Raw genomic sequence first — 22,766 nt, 5'->3', positions numbered from 1 at the left:
ACATACCAAGGCTCGAACAGCAGGCAGAGAGCTCCACATACCCAGACTCGAACAGCAGACAGAGAGCTCCACATACCCAGGCTCGAACAGCAGACACACAGCTCCATATACCCAGGCTCGAATAGCAGACACACAGCCCCACATACCCAGGCTCCAACAGCAGACAGAGAGCTCCACATACCCACGCTCGAACAACAGACACACAGCTCCACATACCCAGACTCGAACAGCAGACACACAGCTCCACATACCCAGACTCGAACAGAAGACACACAGCTCCACATACCCAGACTCGAACAGCAGACACACAGCTCCACATACCCAGACTCGAACAGCAGACACACAGCTCCACATACCCAGACTCGAACAGCAGACACACAGCTCCACATACCCAGGCTCGAACAGCAGACACACAGCTCCACATACCCAGGCTCGAGCAGCAGAGAGAGAGCTCCACATACCAAGACTCGAACAGCAGACACACAGCCCCACAAACCCAGGCTCGAACAGCAGACACACAGCTCCACAGACCCAGGCTCGAACAGCAGACAGAGAGCTCCACATACCAAGGCTCGAACAGCAGACAGAGAGCTCCACATACCCAGACTCGAACAGCAGACAGAGAGCTCCACATACACAGGCTCGAACAGCAGACACACAGCTCCACATACCCAGGCTCGAATAGCAGACACAGAGCTCCACATACCCAGGCTCGAACAGCAGACACACAGCTCCACATACCCAGGCTCGAATAGCAGACACAGAGCTCCACATACCCAGGGTCGAACAGCAGACAGACAGCTCTACATACCCAGGCTCGAACAGCAGACACACAGCTCCACATACCCAGGCTCGAACAGCAGACACACAGCTCCACATACCCATACTTGAACAGCAGACAGAGAGCTCCACATACCCAGGCTCGAACAGCAGACACACAGCTCCACATACCCAGGCTCGAACAGCAGACACACAGCTCCACATACCCAGGCTCGAACAGCAGACAGAGAGCTCCACATACCCAGGCTCGAACAGCAGACAGAGAGCTCCACATACCCATACTCGAACAGCAGACAGAGAGCTCCACATACCCAGGCTCGAACAGCAGACACAGAGCTGCACATACCCAGGCTCGAACAGCAGACACACAGCCCCACATACCCAGGCTCGAACAGCAGACACACAGCCCCACATACCCAGGTTCGAACAGCAGACACACAGCTCCACATACCCAGGCTCGAACAGCAGACACACAGCTCCACATACCCAGGCTCGAACAGCAGACACAGAGCTCCACATACCCAGGTTCGAACAGCAGACACACAGCTCCACATACCCAGGCTCGAACAGCAGACATACAGCTCCACATACCCAGGCTCGAACAGCAGACACAGAGCCCCACATACCCACGCTCGAACAGCAGACACACAGCTCCACATACCCAGACTCGAACAGCAGACAGAGAGCTCCACATAACCAGGCTTGAACAGCAGGCACACAGCTCCACATACCCAGGATCGAACAGGAGACAGAGAGCTCCACATACCCAGGCTCGAACAGCAGACACACAGCCCCACATACCCAGGCTCGAACAGCAGACACATAGCTCCACATTCCCAGGCTCGAACAGCAGACACACAGCTCCACATACCCAGGCTCAAACAGCAGACACACAGCTCCACATACCCAGGCTCGAACATCAGACAGAGAGCTCCACATACCCAGGATCGAACAGCAGACAGAGAGCTCCACATACCCAGGCTCGAACTTCAGCAGACGCACAGCCCCACATACCCAGGCTCGAACAGCAGACAGAGAGCTCCACATACCCAGGCTCGAACAGCAGACACACAGCTCCACATACCCAGGCTCGAACAGCAGACAGAGAGCTCCACATACCCAGGCTCGATCAGCAGACAGAGAGTCCCACATATCGAGGCTCGAACAGCAGGCACACAGCTCCACATACCCAGGCTCGAACAGCTAGACAGAGAGCTCCACATACCCAGGCTCGAACAGCAGACATACAGCTCCACATACTCAGGCTCGAACAGCAGACAGACAGCTCCACATACCCAGGCTCGAACAGCAGACTGACAGCTCCACATACCCAGGCTCGAACAGCTAGGCACAGAGCTCCACATACCCAGGCTCGAACAGCAGACAGACAGCTCCACATACCCAGCCTTGAACAGCAGACACACAGCTCCACATACCCAGGCTCGAACAGCTAGACAGAGAGCTCCACATACCCAGGCTCGAACAGCAGACAAACAGCTCCACATACCCAGGATCGAACAGCAGACACACAGCTCCACATACCCAGGCTCGAACAGCAGACAGAGAGCCCCACATACCCAGACTCGAGCAGCAGTCACACAGCTCCACATACCCAGGCTCGAACAGCAGACACACAGCCCCACATACCCAGGCTCGAACAGCAGACAGAGAGCCCCACATACCCAGACTCGAACAGCAGACACACAGCTCCACATACTCAGGCTCGAACAGCAGACACACAGCCCCACATACCCAGACTCGAACAGCAGACATACAGCTCCACATACCCAGGCTCGAACAGCAGACACACAGCTCCACATACCCAGGCTCGAACAGCAGACACACAGCTCCACATACCCAGGCTCGAACAGCAGACAGAGAGCTCCACATACCCAGGCTCGAACAGCAGACACACAGCTCCACATACCCAGGCTCGACCAGCAGACACACAGCTCCACATACCCAGACTCGAACAGCAGACACACAGCTCCACATACCCACGCTCGAACAGCAGACACAGAGCTCCACATACCCAGGCTCGAATAGCAGACACTCAGCTCCACATACCCAGGCTCGAACAGCAGAGAGAGAGCTCCACATACCCAGGCTCGAACAGCAGACACACAGACCCACATACCCAGGCTCGAACAGCAGACACACAGCCCCACAAACCCAGGCTCGAACAGCAGACACACAGCTCCACATAACCAGGCTCGAACAGCGGACACACAGCTCCACATACCCAGGCTCGAATAGCAGACACAGAGCTCCACATACCCAGGCTCGAATAGCAGACACAGAGCTCCACATACCCAGGTTCGAACAGCAGACAGACAGCTCCACATACCCAGGCTCGAACAGCAGACACACAGCTCCACATACCCAGGCTCGAACAGCAGACACAGAGCTCCACATACCCACGCTCGAACAGCAGACACACAGCTCCACATACCCAGACTCGAACAGCAGACAGAGAGCTCCACATACCCAGGCTCGAACAGCAGGCACACAGCTCCACATACCCAGGATCGAATAGCAGACAGAGAGCTCCACATACCCAAACTCGAACAGCAGACACACAGCCCCACATACCCAGGCTCGAATAGCAGACACAGAGCTCCACATACCCAGGCTCGAACAGCAGACAGACAGCTCCACATACCCAGGCTCGAACAGCAGACAGAGAGCTCCACATACCCAGGCTCGAACAGCAGACAGAGAGTCCCACATATCCAGGCTCGAACAGCAGGGACACAGCTCCACATACCCAGGCTCGAACAACTAGACAGAGAGCTCCACATACCCAGGCTCGAACAGCAGACACACAGCTGCACATACCCAGGCTCGAACAGCAGACAGAGAGCTCCACATACCCAGACTCGAACAGCAGACACAGAGCTCCACATACCCAGGCTCGAACGGCAGACAGACAGCTCCACATACCCAGGCTCGAACAGCTAGACACAGAGCTCCACATGCCCAGGCTCGAACAGCAGACAGACAGCTCCACATACCCAGGCTCGAACAGCTAGACACACAGCTCCACATACCCAGGCTCGAACAGCAGACAGAGAGCCCCACATCCCCAGACTCGAACAGCAGGAGGAGAGCTCCACATACCCAGGCTCGAACAGCAGACACACAGCTCCACATACCCACGCTCGAACAGCAGACAGAGAGCTCCACATACCCAAACTCGAACAGCAGACACACAGCTCCACATACCCAGGCTCGAACAGCAGACACACAGCTCCACATACCCACGCTCGAACAGCAGACACACAGCCCCACATACCCAGACTCGAACAGCAGACATACAGCTCCACATACCCAGGCTCGAACAGCAGACACACAGCTCCACATACCCAGGCTCGAACAGCAGACAGAGAGCCCCACATCCCCAGACTCGAGCAGCAGTCACACAGCTCCACATACCCAGGCTCGAACAGCAGACACACAGCTCCACATACCCAGGCTCGAACAGCAGGCAGAGAGCTCCACATACCCAGGCTCGAACAGCAGACAGACAGCTCCACATACCCAGACTCGAACAGCAGACAGAGAGCTCCACATACCCAGGCTCGAACAGCAGACAGAGAGCTCCACATACCCAGGCTCGAACAGCAGACAGAGAGCTCCACATACCCACGCTCGAACAGCAGACACACAGCTCCACATACCCAGACTCGAACAGCAGACACACAGCTCCACAGACCCACGCTCGAACAGCAGACACACAGCCCCACATACCCAGACTCGAACAGCAGACACACAGCTCCACAGACCCACGCTCGAACAGCAGAAACACAGCTCCACATACCCACGCTTGAACAGCAGACACACAGCTCCACATACCCAGGCTCGAATAGCAGACACAGAGCTCCACATACCCAGGCTCGAATAGCAGACACAGAGCTCCACATACCCAGGTTCGAACAGCAGACAGACAGCTCCACATACCCAGGCTCGAACAGCAGACACACAGCTCCACATACCCAGGCTCTAACAGCAGACACAGAGCTCCACATACCCACGCTCGAACAGCAGACACACAGCTCCACATACCCAGACTCGAACAGCAGACAGAGAGCTCCACATACCCAGGCTCGAACAGCAGGCACACAGCTCCACATACCCAGGATCGAATAGCAGACAGAGAGCTCCACATACCCAAACTCGAACAGCAGACACACAGCCCCACATACCCAGGCTCGAATAGCAGACACAGAGCTCCACATACCCAGGCTCGAACAGCAGACAGACAGCTCCACATACCCAGGCTCGAACAGCAGACAAAGAGCTCCACATACCCAGGCTCGAACAGCAGACAGAGAGTCCCACATATCCAGGCTCGAACAGCAGGGACACAGCTCCACATACCCAGGCTCGAACAACTAGACAGAGAGCTCCACATACCCAGGCTCGAACAGCAGACACACAGCTGCACATACCCAGGCTCGAACAGCAGACAGAGAGCTCCACATACCCAGACTCGAACAGCAGACACAGAGCTCCACATACCCAGGCTCGAACGGCAGACAGACAGCTCCACATACCCAGGCTCGAACAGCTAGACACAGAGCTCCACATGCCCAGGCTCGAACAGCAGACAGACAGCTCCACATACCCAGGCTCGAACAGCTAGACACACAGCTCCACATACCCAGGCTCGAACAGCAGACAGAGAGCCCCACATCCCCAGACTCGAACAGCAGGAGGAGAGCTCCACATACCCAGGCTCGAACAGCAGACACACAGCTCCACATACCCACGCTCGAACAGCAGACAGAGAGCTCCACATACCCAAACTCGAACAGCAGACACACAGCTCCACATACCCACGCTCGAACAGCAGACACACAGCTCCACATACCCACGCTCGAACAGCAGACACACAGCTCCACATGCCCAGGCTCGAACAGCAGACAGACAGCTCCACATACCCAGGCTCGAACAGCTAGACACACAGCTCCACATACCCAGGCTCGAACAGCAGACAGAGAGCCCCACATCCCCAGACTCGAGCAGCAGTCACACAGCTCCACATACCCAGGCTCGAACAGCAGACACACAGCTCCACATACCCAGGCTCGAACAGCAGACAGAGAGCCCCACATACCCACACTCGAACAGCAGGCAGAGAGCTCCACATACCCAGGCTCGAACAGCAGACAGACAGCTCCACATACCCACGCTCGAACAGCAGACAGAGAGCTCCACATACCCACGCTCGAACAGCAGACACACAGCTCCACATACCCAGACTCGAACAGCAGACACACAGCTCCACAGACCCACGCTCGAACAGCAGACACACAGCCCCACATACCCAGACTCGAACAGCAGACACACAGCTCCACAGACCCACGCTCGAACAGCAGAAACACAGCTCCACATACCCACGCTTGAACAGCAGACACACAGCTCCACATACACAGGCTCGAATAGCAGACACAGAGCTCCACATACCCAGGCTCGAATAGCAGACACACAGCTCCACATACCCAGGCTCGAACAGCAGACACACAGCCCCACAAACCCAGGCTCGAACAGCAGACACACAGCCCCACATACACAGGCTCGAACAGCAGACACACAGCTCCACATACACAGGCTCGAATAGCAGACACAGAGCTCCACATACCCAGGCCCAAATAGCAGACACAGAGCTCCACATACCAAGGCTCGAACAGCAGACACACAGCCCCACAAACCCAGGCTCGAACAGCAGACACACAGCCCCACAAACCCAGGCTCGAACAGCAGACACACAGCTCCACAGACCCAGGCTCGAACAGCAGACACACAGCTCCACATACCCAGGCTCGAACAGAAGACAGAGAGCTCCACATACCCAGGCTCGAACAGCAGACACACAGCTCCACATACCCAGGCTCGAACAGCAGACAGAGAGCCCCACATACGCAGACTCGAGCAGCAGTCACACAGCTCCACATACCCAGACTCGAACAGCAGACACTCAGCCCCACATACACAGACCCGAACAGCAGACACACAGCTCCACATGCCCAGGCTCGAACAGCAGACACACAGCTCCACATGTCCAGGCTCGAACAGCAGACACACAGGTCCACATACCCAGGCTCGAACAGCAGACACACAGCTCCACATACCCAGGCTCGAACAGCAGACACACAGCTCCACATACCCAGGCTCGAACAGCAGACAGAGAGCTCCACATACCCAGGCTCGAACAGCAGACACACAGCTCCACATACCCAGACTCGAACAGCAGACAGAGAGCTCCACATACCCAGGCTCGAACAGCAGACAGAGAGCTCCACATACCCAGCCTCGAACAGCAGGCACACAGCTCCACATACCCAGGCCCGAACAGCAGACAGAGAGCTCCACAAACCCAGGCTCGAACAGCAGACACACAGCTCCACATACCCAGACTCGAACAGCAGACAGAGCGCTCCACATACCCAGGCTCGAACAGCAGACACACAGCCCCACATACCCAGGCTCGAACAGCAGAGAGCTCCACATACCCAGGCTCGAACAGCAGACACACAGCTCCACATACCCAGACTCGAACAGCAGACAGAGCGCTCCACATACCCAGGCTCGAACAGTAGACAGACAGCCCCACAAACCCAGGCTCGAACAGTAGACAGACAAGACAGGTTCAGATACCGGCGCTCGACATAGCCCAACTTCACCCAGATCCAAAAGAGATTGAGAATCAACAACATCCAACCAGTCTGCACCCACTGCCCCTGGAGCGGGACACCCTGCACCCAGTGCCCCTGGAGCGGGACACCCTGCATCCAGTCCCCCTGGAGCGGGACTCCCTGCACCCAGTCCCCCTGGGATGGAACACCCGGCACCCACTGCCCCTGGAGCGGGACGTCCTGCACCCAGTCCCCCTGGAGCGGGACACCCTGCACCCAGTCCCCCTGGAGTGGGACACCCTGCACCCAGTCCCCCTGGAGCGGGACACCCTGCATCCAGTCCCCCTGGAGCGGGACACCCTGCATCCAGTCCCCCTGGAGCGGGACTCCCTGCATCCAGTCCCCCTGGAGCGGGACGCCCTGCACCCAGTCCCCCTGGAGCGGGACGCCCTGCACCCAGTCCCCCTGGAGCGGGACACCCTGCACCCAGACCCCCTGGAGTGGGACACCCTGCACCCACTGCCCCTGGAGCGGGACGCCCTGCACCCAGTCCCCCTGGAGCGGGACACCCGGCACCCGGTCCTCCTGGAGCGGGACACCCTGCACCCGGTCCCCCTGGAGCGGGACACCCTGCACCCAGCCCCCCTGGAGCGAGACGCTCTGCACCCAGTCCCCCTGGAGCGGGACACCCTGCACCCAGTCCCCCTGGAGCGGGACACCCTGCACCCGGTCCCCCTGGAGCGGGACACCCTGCACCCGGTCCCCCTGGAGCGGGACGCCCTGCATCCAGTCCCCCTGGAGCGGGACACCCTGCACCCTGTCCCCCTGGAGCGGGACACCCTGCACCCAGTCCCCCTGGAGCGGGACACCCTGCACCCAGTCCCCCTGGAGCGGGACACCCTGCACCCAGTCCCCCTGGAGCGGGACACCCTGCACCCTGTCCCCCTGGAGCGGGACGCCCTGCACCCAGCCCCCCTGGAGCGGGACACCCTGCACCCACTGCCCCTGGAGCGGGACACCCTGCACCCAGTCCCCCTGGAGCGAGACGCCCTGCACCCAGTCCCCCTGGAGCGGGACACCCTGCACCCAGTCCCCCTGGATGGAACACCCGGCACCCACTGCCCCTGGAGCGGGACGCCCTGCACCCAGTCCCCCTGGAGCGGGACGCCCTGCACCCAGTCCCCCTGGAGCGGGACATCCTGCACCCAGTCCCCCTGGAGCGGGACACCCTGCACCCAGTCCCCCTGGAGCGGGACATCCTGCACCCAGTCCCCCTGGAGCGGGACGCCCTGCACCCTGTCCCCCTGGAGCCGGACGCCCTGCACCCAGTCCCCCTGGAGCGGGACACCCTGCACCCAGTCCCCCTGGAGCCGGACGCCCTGCACCCAGTCCCCCTGGAGCCGGACGCCCTGCACCCAGTCCCCCTGGGATGGAACACCCGGCACCCACTGCCCCTGGAGCGGGACGTCCTGCACCCAGTCCCCCTGGAGCGGGACACCCTGCACCCAGTCCCCCTGGAGCGGGACACCCGGCGCCCAGTCCCCCTGGAGCGGGACGCCCTGCACCCAGTCCCCCTGGAGCCGGACGCCCTGCACCCAGTCCCCCTGGAGCGGGACACCCTGCACCCAGTCCCCCTGGAGCCGGACGCCCTGCAACCAGTCCCCCTGGAGCGGGACACCCTGCACCCAGTCCCCCTGGAGCGGGACGCCCAGCACCCAGTCCCCCTGGAGCCGGACGCCCTGCACCCACTGCCCCTGGAGCGGGACACCCTGCACCCAGTCCCCCTGGAGCGAGACGCCCTGCACCCACTGCCCCTGGAGCGGGACACCCTGCACCCAGTCCCCCTGGAGCGGGACACCCTGCACCCACTGCCCCTGGAGCGGGACACCCTGCACCCTGTCCCCCTGGAGCGGGACACCCTGCACCCACTGCCCCTGGAGCGGGACACCCTGCACCCAGTCCCCCTGGAGCGGGACGCCCAGCACCCAGTCCCCCTGGAGCGAGACGCCCTGCACCCACTGCCCCTGGAGCGGGACGCCCAGCACCCACTGCCCCTGGAGCGGGACGCCCAGCACCCAGTCCCCCTGGAGCGAGACGCCCTGCACCCACTGCCCCTGGAGCGAGACGCCCTGCACCCACTGCCCCTGGAGCGGAACGCTCTGCACACAGTCCCCCTGGAGTGGGACACCCTGCACCCACAGCCCCTGGAGCGGGACGCCCTGCACCCAGTCCCCCTGGGGTGGGAGATGTGACATCCGTTCTCCTCCGACACTCTGAGGAACTGGTTTAGCACAGTGGGCAAAACAGCTGGTTTTGATGCAGAACAAGGCAATTCCCGTACCAGTCTCCCCGACCAGGCGCCGGAATGTGGCGACTAGGGGCTTTTCACAGCCTGCTTGCAACAAGCGATTATTATTATTATTCGATGCCAGGAATCTCACCCGTCTTTCTGCTTCCTCCTCATTGTCCTCGTCATCCTGTGGTTCCTCCAGAAACTGGATCACGCTGACCCGGTTCAAATTGGGTTCTGCCCACGCATCGTCCAGACTCTCGTCCAAGAGATTCTCTACAACCAAAATATGTGGAATCAGCGGCTCGACGGGCATCAGAAAACACACGGAGAGAGACCGGGAATAATCACACACCGAGAGAGACCGGGAATAATCACACACCGGGAGAGACCGGGAATAACCACACACCGGGAGAGACCGGGAATAATCACACACCGGGAGAGACCGGGAATAATCACACACCGGGAGAGACCGGGAATAATCACACACCGGGAGAGACCGGGAATAATCACACACCGGGAGAGACCGGGAATAATCACACACCGGGAGAGACCGGGAATAATCACACACCGGGAGAGAACGGGAATAATCACACACCGGGAGAGACCGGGAATAATCACACACCGGGAGAGACCGGGAATAACCACACACCGGGAGAGACCGGGAATAATCACACACCGGGAGAGACCGGGAATAACCACACACCGGGAGAGACCGGGAATAATCACACACCGGCAGAGACCGGGAATAACCACACACCGGCAGAGACCGGGAATAACCACACACCGGGAGAGACCGGGAATAATCACACACCGGGAGAGACCGGGAATAATCACACACCGGGAGAGACCGGGAATAATCACACACCGGGAGAGACCGGGAATAACCACACACCGGGAGAGACCGGGAATAACCACACACCGGCAGAGACCGGGAATAACCACACACCGGGAGAGACGGGAATAACCACACACCGGGAGAGACCGGGAATAATCACACACCGGGAGAGACCGGGAATAACCACACACCGGGAGAGACCGGGAATAACCACACACCGGGAGAGACCGGGAATAACCACACACCGCAGAGACCGGGAATAACCACACACCGGGAGAGACCGGGAATAATCACACACCGGGAGAGACCGGGAATAATCACACACCGGGAGAGACCGGGAATAATCACACACCGGGAGAGACTTGGAATAACCACACACCGGCAGAGACCGGGAATAACCACACACCGGGAGAGACCGGGAATAATCACACACCGGGAGAGACCGGGAATAACCACACACCGGGAGAGACCGGGAATAATCACACACCGGGAGAGACCGGGAATAATGACACACACCGGGAGAGACCGGGAATAATCACACACCGGGAGAGACCGGGAATAACCACACACCGGGAGAGACCGGGAATAATCACACACCGGGAGAGACCTGGAATAATCACACACCGGGAGAGACCTGGAATAATCACACACCGGGAGAGACCGGGAATAACCACACACCGGGAGAGACCGGGAATAATCACACACCGGGAGAGACCGGCAATAACCACACACCGGGAGAGACCGGGAATAACCACACACCGGGAGAGACCGGGAATAATCACACACCGGGAGAGACCGGGAATAAACACACACCGGGAGAGACCGGGAATAAACACACACCGGGAGAGACCGGGAATAATCACACCGGGAGAGACCGGGAATAATCACACACCGGGAGAGACCGGGAATAACCACACACCGGGAGAGACCGGGAATAACCACACACCGGGAGAGACCGGGAATAATGACACACACCGGGAGAGACAGGGAATAATCACACACCGGGAGAGACCGGGAATAATCACACACCGGGAGAGACAGGGAATAATGACACACACCGGGAGAGACCGGGAATAATCTCACACCGGGAGAGACCGGGAATAATCACACACCGGGAGAGACCGGGAATAATCACACACCGGGAGAGACCGTGAATAACCACACACCGGGAGAGACCGGGAATAACCACACACCGGGAGAGACCGGGAATAACCACACACCGGGAGAGACCGGGAATAATCACACACCGGGAGAGACCGTGAATAATCACACACCGGGAGAGACCGGGAATAATCACACACCGGGAGAGACCGGGAATAACCACACACCGGGAGAGACCGGGAATAATCACACACCGGGAGAGACCGGGAATAACCACACACCGGGAGAGACCGGGAATAACCACACACCGGGAGAGACCGGGAATAATCACACACCGGGAGAGACCGGGAATAACCACACACCAGGAGAGACCGGGGATAACCACACACCGGGAGAGACCGGGAATAACCACACACCGGGAGAGACCGGGAATAACCACACACCGGGAGAGACCGGGAATAACCACACACCGGGAGAGACCGGGAATAATCACACACCGGGAGAGACCGGGAATAATCACACACCGGGAGAGACCGTGAATAACCACACACCGGGAGAGACCGGGAATAATCACACACCGGGAGAGACCGGGAATAATCACACACCGGGAGAGACCGGGAATAACCACACACCGGGAGAGACCGGGAATAACCACACACCGGGAGAGACCGGGAATAATCACACACCGGGAGAGACCGGGAATAATCACACACCGGGAGAGACCGGGAATAACCACACACCGGGAGAGACCGGGAATAATCACACACCGGGAGAGACCGGGAATAACCACACACCGGGAGAGACCGGGAATAATCACACACCGGGAGAGACCGGGAATAATCACACATCGGGAGAGACCGGGAATAACCACACACCGGGAGAGACCGGGAATAACCACACACCGGGAGAGACCGGGAATAACCACACACCGGGAGAGACCGGGAATAATCACACACCGGGAGAGACCGGGATTAATGACACACACGGGGAGAGACCGGGATTAATGACACACACGGGGAGAGACCGGGATTAATGACACACACGGAGAGAGACAGGGATTAATGACACACACGGAGAGAGACCGGGATTAATGACACACACGGAGAGAGACCGGGATTAATGACACACACGGAGTGAGACCGGGATTAATGACACACACGGAGAGAGACAGGGATTAATGACACACACGGAGAGAGACCGGGATTAATGACACACACGGAGAGAGACCGGGATTAATGACACACACGGAGAGAGACCGGGATTAATGACACACACGGAGAGAGACCGGGATTAATGACACAGACGGAGAGAGACCGGGATTAATGACACACACGGGGAGAGACCGGGATTAATGACACACACGGAGAGAGACCGGGATTAATGACACACACGGGGAGAGACCGGGATTAATGACACACACGGGGAGAGACCGGGATTAATGACACACACGGAGAGAGACCGGGATTAATGACACACACGGGGACAGACCGGGATTAATGACACACACGGGGAGAGACCGGGATTAATGACACACACGGAGAGAGACAGGGATTAATGACACACACGGAGAGAGACCGGGATTAATGACACACACGGAGAGAGACCGGGATTAATGACACACACGGGGAGAGACCGGGATTAATGACACACACGGAGAGAGACCGGGATTAATGACACACACGGAGAGAGACCGGGATTAATGACACACACGGGGAGAGACCGGGATTAATGACACACACAGCAGTCACCAGTCTGTAGTACATACAATGGTGATGATCGGCTGTAGTTGTACATTGGGGAATGAGCTCAGTTGGAGTCACTGGCCAGGCTTCAAATGGAGTCGCTGAGATTATCCTCTGGTTGAAAAAGTCAGAATGCCAATCAGCCCCCTCAGCAACAAGAGCTCGCGTATCACCCAGGGCCCACCGACTAGGTATAGGTACCGTCAAGGCTGGTCTGTGCAGAGTAAATACTAATATCGCCCAGTCCAAACTCGTGCAGAGATGAATTGGCCACGCTAAATTGCCCCTTCGTGTCTCAGAATGTGTAGGCGAGGGTGGAGTTACAAATAGACGGTGGGGGAGTGGACCGAGGTACGGTGCTCTTTTGGAGGATCGCTGCAGACTCGATGGCCAAACGGCCTCCTTCTGCAGTGTCGGGGTGCTTTGACCTCGGCTGCTTTGTCTTGGAGGGGGAGAGCTGACTTGACTGGTGGTGTTTCCAGCTGAGGGTCGCACACCTCAGGGAAGGCGAATGGTTGAGAAGGCGGGGCCTTCATGAATCACCTCAGCCGGCTCAGGGAATGAACCGTTGACGTCACTCCACATCACGTACTAGCCGTCCAGCCAGCTAGCGAACCGACTCCCCCCTGCAGTGCCCAGGCCTACCTGGCATGTTTACTGTAGCCAGCACGCCCAGAGGAGCTGCACATCTGGCAATCAACGAGAGCGTTGAGCAGTTTTTACCGGGACCTGAGGTTTACAAAATTGTGAGGGGCACAGACAGAGACAGGCTTTTCCCCGGGGTAGAGGGGTCAATTACTAGGGGGCATAGGTTTAAGGTGAGAGGGGCAAGGTTTAGAGTAGATGTACGAGGCAAGTTTTTTACGCAGAGGGTAGTGGGTGCCTGGAACTCGCTACCGGAGGAGGTGGTGGAAGCAGGGACGATAGAGACATTTAAGGGGCATCTTGACAAATACATGAATAGGATGGGAATAGAGGGATACGGACCCAGGAAGTGTAGAAGATTGTAGTTTAGTCGGGCAGCATGGTCGGCACGGGCTTGGAGGGCCGAAGGGCCTGTTCCTGTGCTGTACTTTGTTCTGATAGCAGAGCTTACCCAGGCTTGGTGATGGATGCTGTGGCAGCAGATAGCAGGTCAGCACCTTCTCACCCGTCTGGCCATCCGCCTCGGGCTGGAATTTCAGCATTGGCTGAGACTGGTTCTCTGCCAGCCACAGGGCCTTCAGATTCAGGTTAGTCAGGGCGAAAGGCAGGTTCATCAACCTGGGGAAAGAGCACAGAGTGAGGCTGGAGAGAGGGAGTCGCACACACCGAGGGCCGAGGGAGTCGCACACACCGAGGGAGTCCGCACACACCGAGGGAGTCCGCACACACCGAGGGCCGAGGGAGTCGCACACACCGAGGGAAGCCGCACACACCGAGGGACGAGGGAGTCGCACACACCAAGGGAGTCGCACACACCGAGGGAGTCGCACACACCGAGGGAGTCGCACACACCGAGGGAGTCGCACACACCGAGGGAAGCCGCACACACCAAGGGAAGCCGCACACACCAAGGGAGTCGCACACACCGAGGGACGAGGGAGTCGCACACACCAAGGGAGTCGCACACACCGAGGGCCGAGGGAGTCGCACACACCGAGGGAGTCCGCACACACCGAGGGAGTCCGCACACACCGAGGGACGAGGGAGTCGCACACACCGAGGGAGTCGCACACACCGAGGGAGTCGCACACACCGAGGGAAGCCGCACACACCGAGGGAGTCGCACACACCGAGGGACGAGGGAGTCGCACACACCGAGGGAGTCGCACACACCGAGGGAGACCGCACACACCGAGGGAGTCGCACACACCGAGGGACGAGGGAGTCGCACACACCGAGGGACGAGGGAGTCGCACACACCGAGGGACGAGGGAGTCGCACACACCGAGGGAGGTCGCACACACCGAGGGAGTCGCACACACCGAGGGACGAGGTAGTCGCACACACCGAGGGAGGTCGCACACACCGAGGGAGTCGCACACACAGAGGGACGAGGGAGTCGCACACACCGAGGGACGAGGGAGTCGCACACACCGAGGGAGTCGCACACACCGAGGGAGTCGCACACACCGAGGGAGTCGCACACACCGAGGGAGTCGCACACACCGAGGGAGTCGCACACACCGAGGGAGTCGCACACACCGAGGGAGTCGCACACACCGAGGGAGTCGCACACACCGAGGGAAGCCGCACACACCGAGGGAGTCGCACACACAGAGGGACGAGGGAGTCGCACACACCGAGGGAGTCGCACACACCGAGGGACGAGGGAGTCGCACACACCGAGGGAGTCGCACACACCGAGGGACGAGGGAGTCGCACACACCGAGGGAGTCGCACACACCGAGGGACGAGGGAGTCGCACACACCGAGGGAGTCGCACACACCGAGGGACGAGGGAGTCGCACACACCGAGGGAGTCGCCCACACCGAGGGAGTCCGCACACACCGAGGGACGAGGGAGTCGCACACACCGAGGGAGTCGCACACACCGAGGGAGACCGCACACACCGAGGGACGAGGGAGTCGCACACACCGAGGGAGACCGCACACACCGAGGGAGTCGCACACACCGAGGGAGTCGCACACACCGAGGGACGAGGGAGTCACACACACCGAGGGACGAGGGAGTCACACACACCGAGGGAGACCGCACACACCGAGCGAGTCGCACACACCGAGGGAGTCGCACACACCGAGGGACGAGGGAGTCACACACACCGAGGGAGTCACACACACCGAGGGAGTCGCACACACCGAGCGAGTCGCACACACCGAGGGAGTCGCACACACCGAGGGAGTCGCACACACCGAGGGAGTCCGCACACACCGAGGGAGTCGCACACACCGAGGGAGTCGCACACACCGAGGGAGTCGCACACACCGAGGGAGTCGCACACACCGAGGGAGTCCGCACACACCGAGGGAGTCGCACACACCGAGGGAGTCGCACACACCGAGGGAGTCGCACACACCGAGGGAGTCGCACACACCGAGGGAGTCCGCACACACCGAGGGAGTCACACACACCGAGGGAGTCACACACACCGAGGGAGTCGCACACACCGAGCGAGTCGCACACACCGAGGGAGTCGCACACACCGAGGGAGTCGCACACACCGAGGGAGTCGCACACACCGAGGGCCGAGGGAGTCACACACACCGAGGGAGACCGCACACACCGAGGGACGAGGGAGTCGCACACACCGAGGGAGTCGCACACACCGAGGGAGACCGCACACACCGAGGGACGAGGGAGACCGCACACACCGAGGGACGAGGGAGTCGCACACACCGAGGGAGTCGCACACACCGAGGGAGACCGCACACACCGAGGGAGTCGCACACACCGAGGGACGAGGGAGTCGCACACACCGAGGGAGACCGCACACACCGAGGGACGAGGGTGTCGCACACACCGAGGGAGACCGCACACACCGAGGGACGAGGGTGGCGCACACACCGAGGGAGACCGCACACACCGAGGGAGTCGCACACACCGAGGGCCGAGGGAGTCGCACACACCGAGGGAGTCGCACACACCGAGGGAGTCGCACACACCGAGGGAGTCCGCACACACCGAGGGAGTCCGCACACACCGAGGGAGTCCGCACACACCGAGGGAGTCCGCACACACCGAGGGAGTCGCACACACCGAGGGAGTCGCACACACCGAGGGAGTCGCACACACCGAGGGACGAGGGAGTCGCACACACCGAGGGAGACCGCACACACCGAGGGACGAGGGAGACCGCACACACCGAGGGACGAGGGAGTCGCACACACCGAGGGAGTCCGCACACACCGAGGGAGTCGCGCACACCGAGGGACGAGGGAGTCGCGCACACCGAGGGACGAGGGAGTCGCACACACCGAGGGACGAGGGAGTCGCACACACCGAGGGACGAGGGAGTCGCACACACCGAGGGACGAGGGAGTCGCACACACCGAGGGACGAGGGAGTCGCACACACCGAGGGAGTCGCACACACCGAGGGCCGAGGGAGTCGCACACACCGAGGGAGTCGCACACACCGAGGGACGAGGGAGTCGCACACACCGAGGGACGAGGGAGTCGCACACACCGAGGGAGTCGCACACACCGAGGGACGAGGGAGTCGCACACACCGAGGGAGTCGCACACACCGAGGGAGACCGCACACACCGAGGGACGAGGGAGTCGCACACACCGAGGGAGACCGCACACACCGAGGGACGAGGGAGTCGCACACACCGAGGGAGTCGCACACACCGAGGGACGAGGGAGTCGCACACACCGAGGGAGTCGCACACACCGAGGGACGAGGGAGTCGCACACACCGAGGGAGTCGCACGCACCGAGGGAGTCGCACACACCGAGGGAGTCGCACACACCGAGGGAGTCGCACACACCGAGGGAGTCGCACACACCGAGGGAGTCGCACACACCGAGGGAGTCGCACACACCGAGGGAGTCGCACACACCGAGGGAGTCGCACACACCTAGGGACGAGGGAGTCGCACACACCGAGGGAGTCGCACACACCGAGGGACGAGGGAGTCGCACACACCGAGGGACGAGGGAGTCGCACACACCGAGGGAGTCGCACACACCGAGGGACGAGGGAGTCGCACACACCGAGGGAGTCGCACACACCGAGGGAGTCGCACACACCTAGGGACGAGGGAGTCGCACACACCAAGGGAGACCGCACACACCGAGGGAGTCGCACACACCGAGGGAGTCGCACACACCAAGGGACGAGGGAGTCGCACACACCGAGGGAGTCGCACGCACCGAGGGAGTCGCACACACCGAGGGAGTCGCACACACCGAGGGAGTCGCACACACCGAGGGAGTCGCACACACCGAGGGAGTCGCACACACCGAGGGAGTCGCACACACCGAGGGAGACCGCACACACCGAGGGAGTCGCACACACCGAGGGCCGAGGGAGTCGCACACACCGAGGGAGTCGCACACACCGAGGGAGTCGCACACACCGAGGGAGTCGCACACACCGAGGGAGTCCGCACACACCGAGGGAGTCCGCACACACCGAGGGAGTCGCACACACCGAGGGAGTCGCACACACCGAGGGAGTCGCACACACCGAGGGCCGAGGGAGTCACACACACCGAGGGAGACCGCACACACCGAGGGACGAGGGAGACCGCACACACCGAGGGACGAGGGAGTCGCACACACCGAGGGAGTCGCGCACACCGAGGGACGAGGGAGTCGCGCACACCGAGGGACGAGGGAGTCGCACACACCGAGGGACGAGGGAGTCGCACACACCGAGGGACGAGGGAGTCGCACACACCGAGGGACGAGGGAGTCGCACACACCGAGGGACGAGGGAGTCGCACACACCGAGGGAGTCGCACACACCGAGGGACGAGGGAGTCGCACACACCGAGGGAGTCGCACACACCGAGGGAGACCGCACACACCGAGGGACGAGGGAGTCGCACACACCGAGGGAGACCGCACACACCGAGGGACGAGGGAGTCGCACACACCGAGGGAGTCGCACACACCGAGGGACGAGGGAGTCGCACACACCGAGGGAGTCGCACACACCGAGGGACGAGGGAGTCGCACACACCGAGGGAGTCGCACGCACCGAGGGAGTCGCACACACCGAGGGAGTCGCACACACCGAGGGAGTCGCACACACCGAGGGACGAGGGAGTCGCACACACCGAGGGAGTCGCACACACCGAGGGAGTCGCACACACCGAGGGAGTCGCACACACCGAGGGAGTCGCACACACCGAGGGAGTCGCACACACCGAGGGAGTCGCACACACCTAGGGACGAGGGAGTCGCACACACCGAGGGAGTCGCACACACCGAGGGACGAGGGAGTCGCACACACCGAGGGACGAGGGAGTCGCACACACCGAGGGAGTCGCACACACCGAGGGACGAGGGAGTCGCACACACCGAGGGAGTCGCACACACCGAGGGAGTCGCACACACCTAGGGACGAGGGAGTCGCACACACCAAGGGAGACCGCACACACCGAGGGAGTCGCACACACCGAGGGAGTCGCACACACCAAGGGACGAGGGAGACCGCACACACCGAGGGAGTCGCACACACCTAGGGACGAGGGAGTCGCACACACCAAGGGAGACCGCACACACCGAGGGAGTCGCACACACCGAGGGAGTCGCACATAGCGTGGGACGAGGGAGACCGCACACACCGAGGGAGTCGCACACACCGAGGGACGAGGGAGTCGCACATAGCGAGGGACGAGGGAGACCGCACACACCGAGGGAGTCGCACACACCGAGGGAGTCGCACATAGCGAGGGACGAGGGAGACCGCACACACCGAGGGAGTCGCACACACCGAGGGCCGAGGGAGTCACACACACCGAGGGAGACCGCACACACCGAGGGACGAGGGAGACCGCACACACCGAGGGACGAGGGAGTCGCACACACCGAGGGAGTCCGCACACACCGAGGGAGTCGCGCACAGCGAGGGACGAGGGAGTCGCGCACACCGAGGGACGAGGGAGTCGCACACACCGAGGGACGAGGGAGTCGCACACACCGAGGGACGAGGGAGTCGCACACACCGAGGGACGAGGGAGTCGCACACACCGAGGGAGTCGCACACACCGAGGGACGAGGGAGTCGCACACACCGAGGGAGTCGCACACACCGAGGGAGACCGCACACACCGAGGGACGAGGGAGTCGCACACACCGAGGGAGACCGCACACACCGAGGGACGAGGGAGTCGCACACACCGAGGGACGAGGGAGTCGCACACACCGAGGGACGAGGGAGTCGCACACACCGAGGGAGTCGCACACACCGAGGGACGAGGGAGTCGCACACACCGAGGGACGAGGGAGTCGCACACACCGAGGGAGTCGCACACACCGAGGGACGAGGGAGTCGCACACACCGAGGGAGTCGCACGCACCGAGGGAGTCGCACACACCGAGGGAGTCGCACACACCGAGGGAGTCGCACACACCGAGGGAGTCGCACACACCGAGGGAGTCGCACACACCGAGGGACGAGGGAGTCGCACACACCGAGGGAGTCGCACACACCGAGGGAGTCGCACACACCGAGGGAGTCGCACACACAGAGGGAGTCGCACACACCGAGGGAGTCGCACACACCTAGGGACGAGGGAGTCGCACACACCGAGGGAGTCGCACACACCGAGGGACGAGGGAGTCGCACACACCGAGGGACGAGGGAGTCGCACACACCGAGGGAGTCGCACACACCGAGGGACGAGGGAGTCGCACACACCGAGGGAGTCGCACACACCGAGGGACGAGGGAGTCGCACACACCGAGGGAGTCGCACACACCGAGGGAGTCGCACACACCGAGGGAGTCGCACACACCGAGGGACGAGGGAGTCGCACACACCTAGGGACGAGGGAGTCGCACACACCGAGGGAGTCGCACACACCGAGGGACGAGGGAGTCGCACACACCGAGGGAGTCGCACACACCGAGGGAGTCGCACACACCGAGGGAGTCGCACACACCAAGGGACGAGGGAGTCGCACACACCGAGGGAGTCGCACACACCAAGGGACGAGGGAGTCGCACACACCGAGGGAGTCGCACACACCGAGGGAGTCGCACACACCAAGGGACGAGGGAGTCGCACACACCGAGGGAGTCGCACACACCAAGGGACGAGGGAGTCGCACACACCAAGGGAGACCGCACACACCGAGGGACGAGGGAGTCGCACACACCGAGGGACGAGGGAGACCGCACACACCGAGGGAGTCGCACACACCGAGGGAGTCGCACATAGCGAGGGACGAGGGAGACCGCACACACCGAGGGAGTCGCACACACCGAGGGAGACCGCACACACCGAGGGAGTCGCACACACCGAGGGAGTCGCACAGACCGAGGGAGTCGCACAGACCGAGGGAGTCGCACAGACCGAGGGAGTCGCACACACCGAGGGACGAGGGAGTCGTACACACCGAGGGACGAGGGAGTCGCACGCAACGAGGGAGACCGCACACACCGAGGGACGAGGGAGTCGCACACACCGAGGGACGAGGGAGTCGCACACACCGAGGGAGTCCCACACACAGAGGGACGAGGGAGTCGCACACACCGAGGGAGTCGCACACACCGAGGGACGAGGGAGTCGCACACACCGAGGGAGTCGCACACACCGAGGGACGAGGGAGTCGCACACACCGAGGGAGTCGCACACACCGAGGGACGAGGGAGTCGCACACACCGAGGGAGTCGCACACACCGAGGGACGAGGGAGTCGCACACACCGAGGGACGAGGGAGTCGCACACACCGAGGGAGTCGCACACACCGAGGGACGAGGGAGTCGCACACACCGAGGGAGTCGCACACACCGAGGGAGACCGCACACACCGAGGGAGTCGCACAGACCGAGGGAGTCGCACACACCGAGGGAGTCGCACACACCGAGGGACGAGGGAGTCGCACACACCGAGGGAGACCGCACACACCGAGGGACGAGGGAGTCGCACAATCCGAGGGAGTCGCACACACCGAGGGACGAGGGAGTCGCACACACCGAGGGAGTCGCACACACCGAGGGACGAGGGAGTCGCACACACCGAGGGAGTCGCACGCACCGAGGGAGTCGCACACACCGAGGGAGTCGCACACACCGAGGGAGTCGCACACACCGAGGGAGTCGCACACACCGAGGGAGTCGCACACACCGAGGGACGAGGGAGTCGCACACACCGAGGGAGTCGCACACACCGAGGGAGTCGCACACACCGAGGGAGTCGCACACACCGAGGGAGTCGCACACACCGAGGGAGTCGCACACACCGAGGGAGTCGCACACACCGAGGGAGTCGCACACACCTAGGGACGAGGGAGTCGCACACACCGAGGGAGTCGCACACACCGAGGGACGAGGGAGTCGCACACACCGAGGGACGAGGGAGTCGCACACACCGAGGGAGTCGCACACACCGAGGGACGAGGGAGTCGCACACACCGAGGGAGTCGCACACACCGAGGGAGTCGCACACACCTAGGGACGAGGGAGTCGCACACACCAAGGGAGACCGCACACACCGAGGGAGTCGCACACACCGAGGGAGTCGCACACACCGAGGGATGAGGGAGTCGCACATAGCGAGGGACGAGGGAGACCGCACACACCGAGGGAGTCGCACACACCGAGGGAGTCGCACATAGCGAGGGACGAGGGAGACCGCACACACCGAGGGAGTCGCACACACCGAGGGAGACCGCACACACCGAGTGAGTCGCACACACCGAGGGAGTCGCACAGACCGAGGGAGTCGCACAGACCGAGGGAGTCGCACACACCGAG

General features: G+C 61.6%; 1 protein-coding gene across 1 annotated transcript in view; it reads right to left on the bottom strand.

The window, feature by feature from the left end:
* LOC140425664 (uncharacterized) overlaps window positions 1-22,766 on the bottom strand; it is a 456,044-nt gene that overhangs the window by 113,712 nt on the left and 319,566 nt on the right. Inside the window, exons 12-13 of the mRNA XM_072510159.1 lie at window positions 14,486-14,652; window positions 9,860-9,984 (exon numbers count right to left, since the gene is read on the bottom strand). Of these exons, the coding sequence (XP_072366260.1) occupies window positions 9,860-9,984; window positions 14,486-14,652 (292 nt within the window). The remainder of the gene's footprint in view (window positions 1-9,859; window positions 9,985-14,485; window positions 14,653-22,766) is intronic.

This window comes from Scyliorhinus torazame, chromosome 6, assembly GCF_047496885.1.
Source record: "Scyliorhinus torazame isolate Kashiwa2021f chromosome 6, sScyTor2.1, whole genome shotgun sequence".
Lineage (NCBI taxonomy): Eukaryota > Metazoa > Chordata > Chondrichthyes > Carcharhiniformes > Scyliorhinidae > Scyliorhinus > Scyliorhinus torazame.
This window is presented reverse-complemented; position numbering and strand designations above follow the sequence as displayed.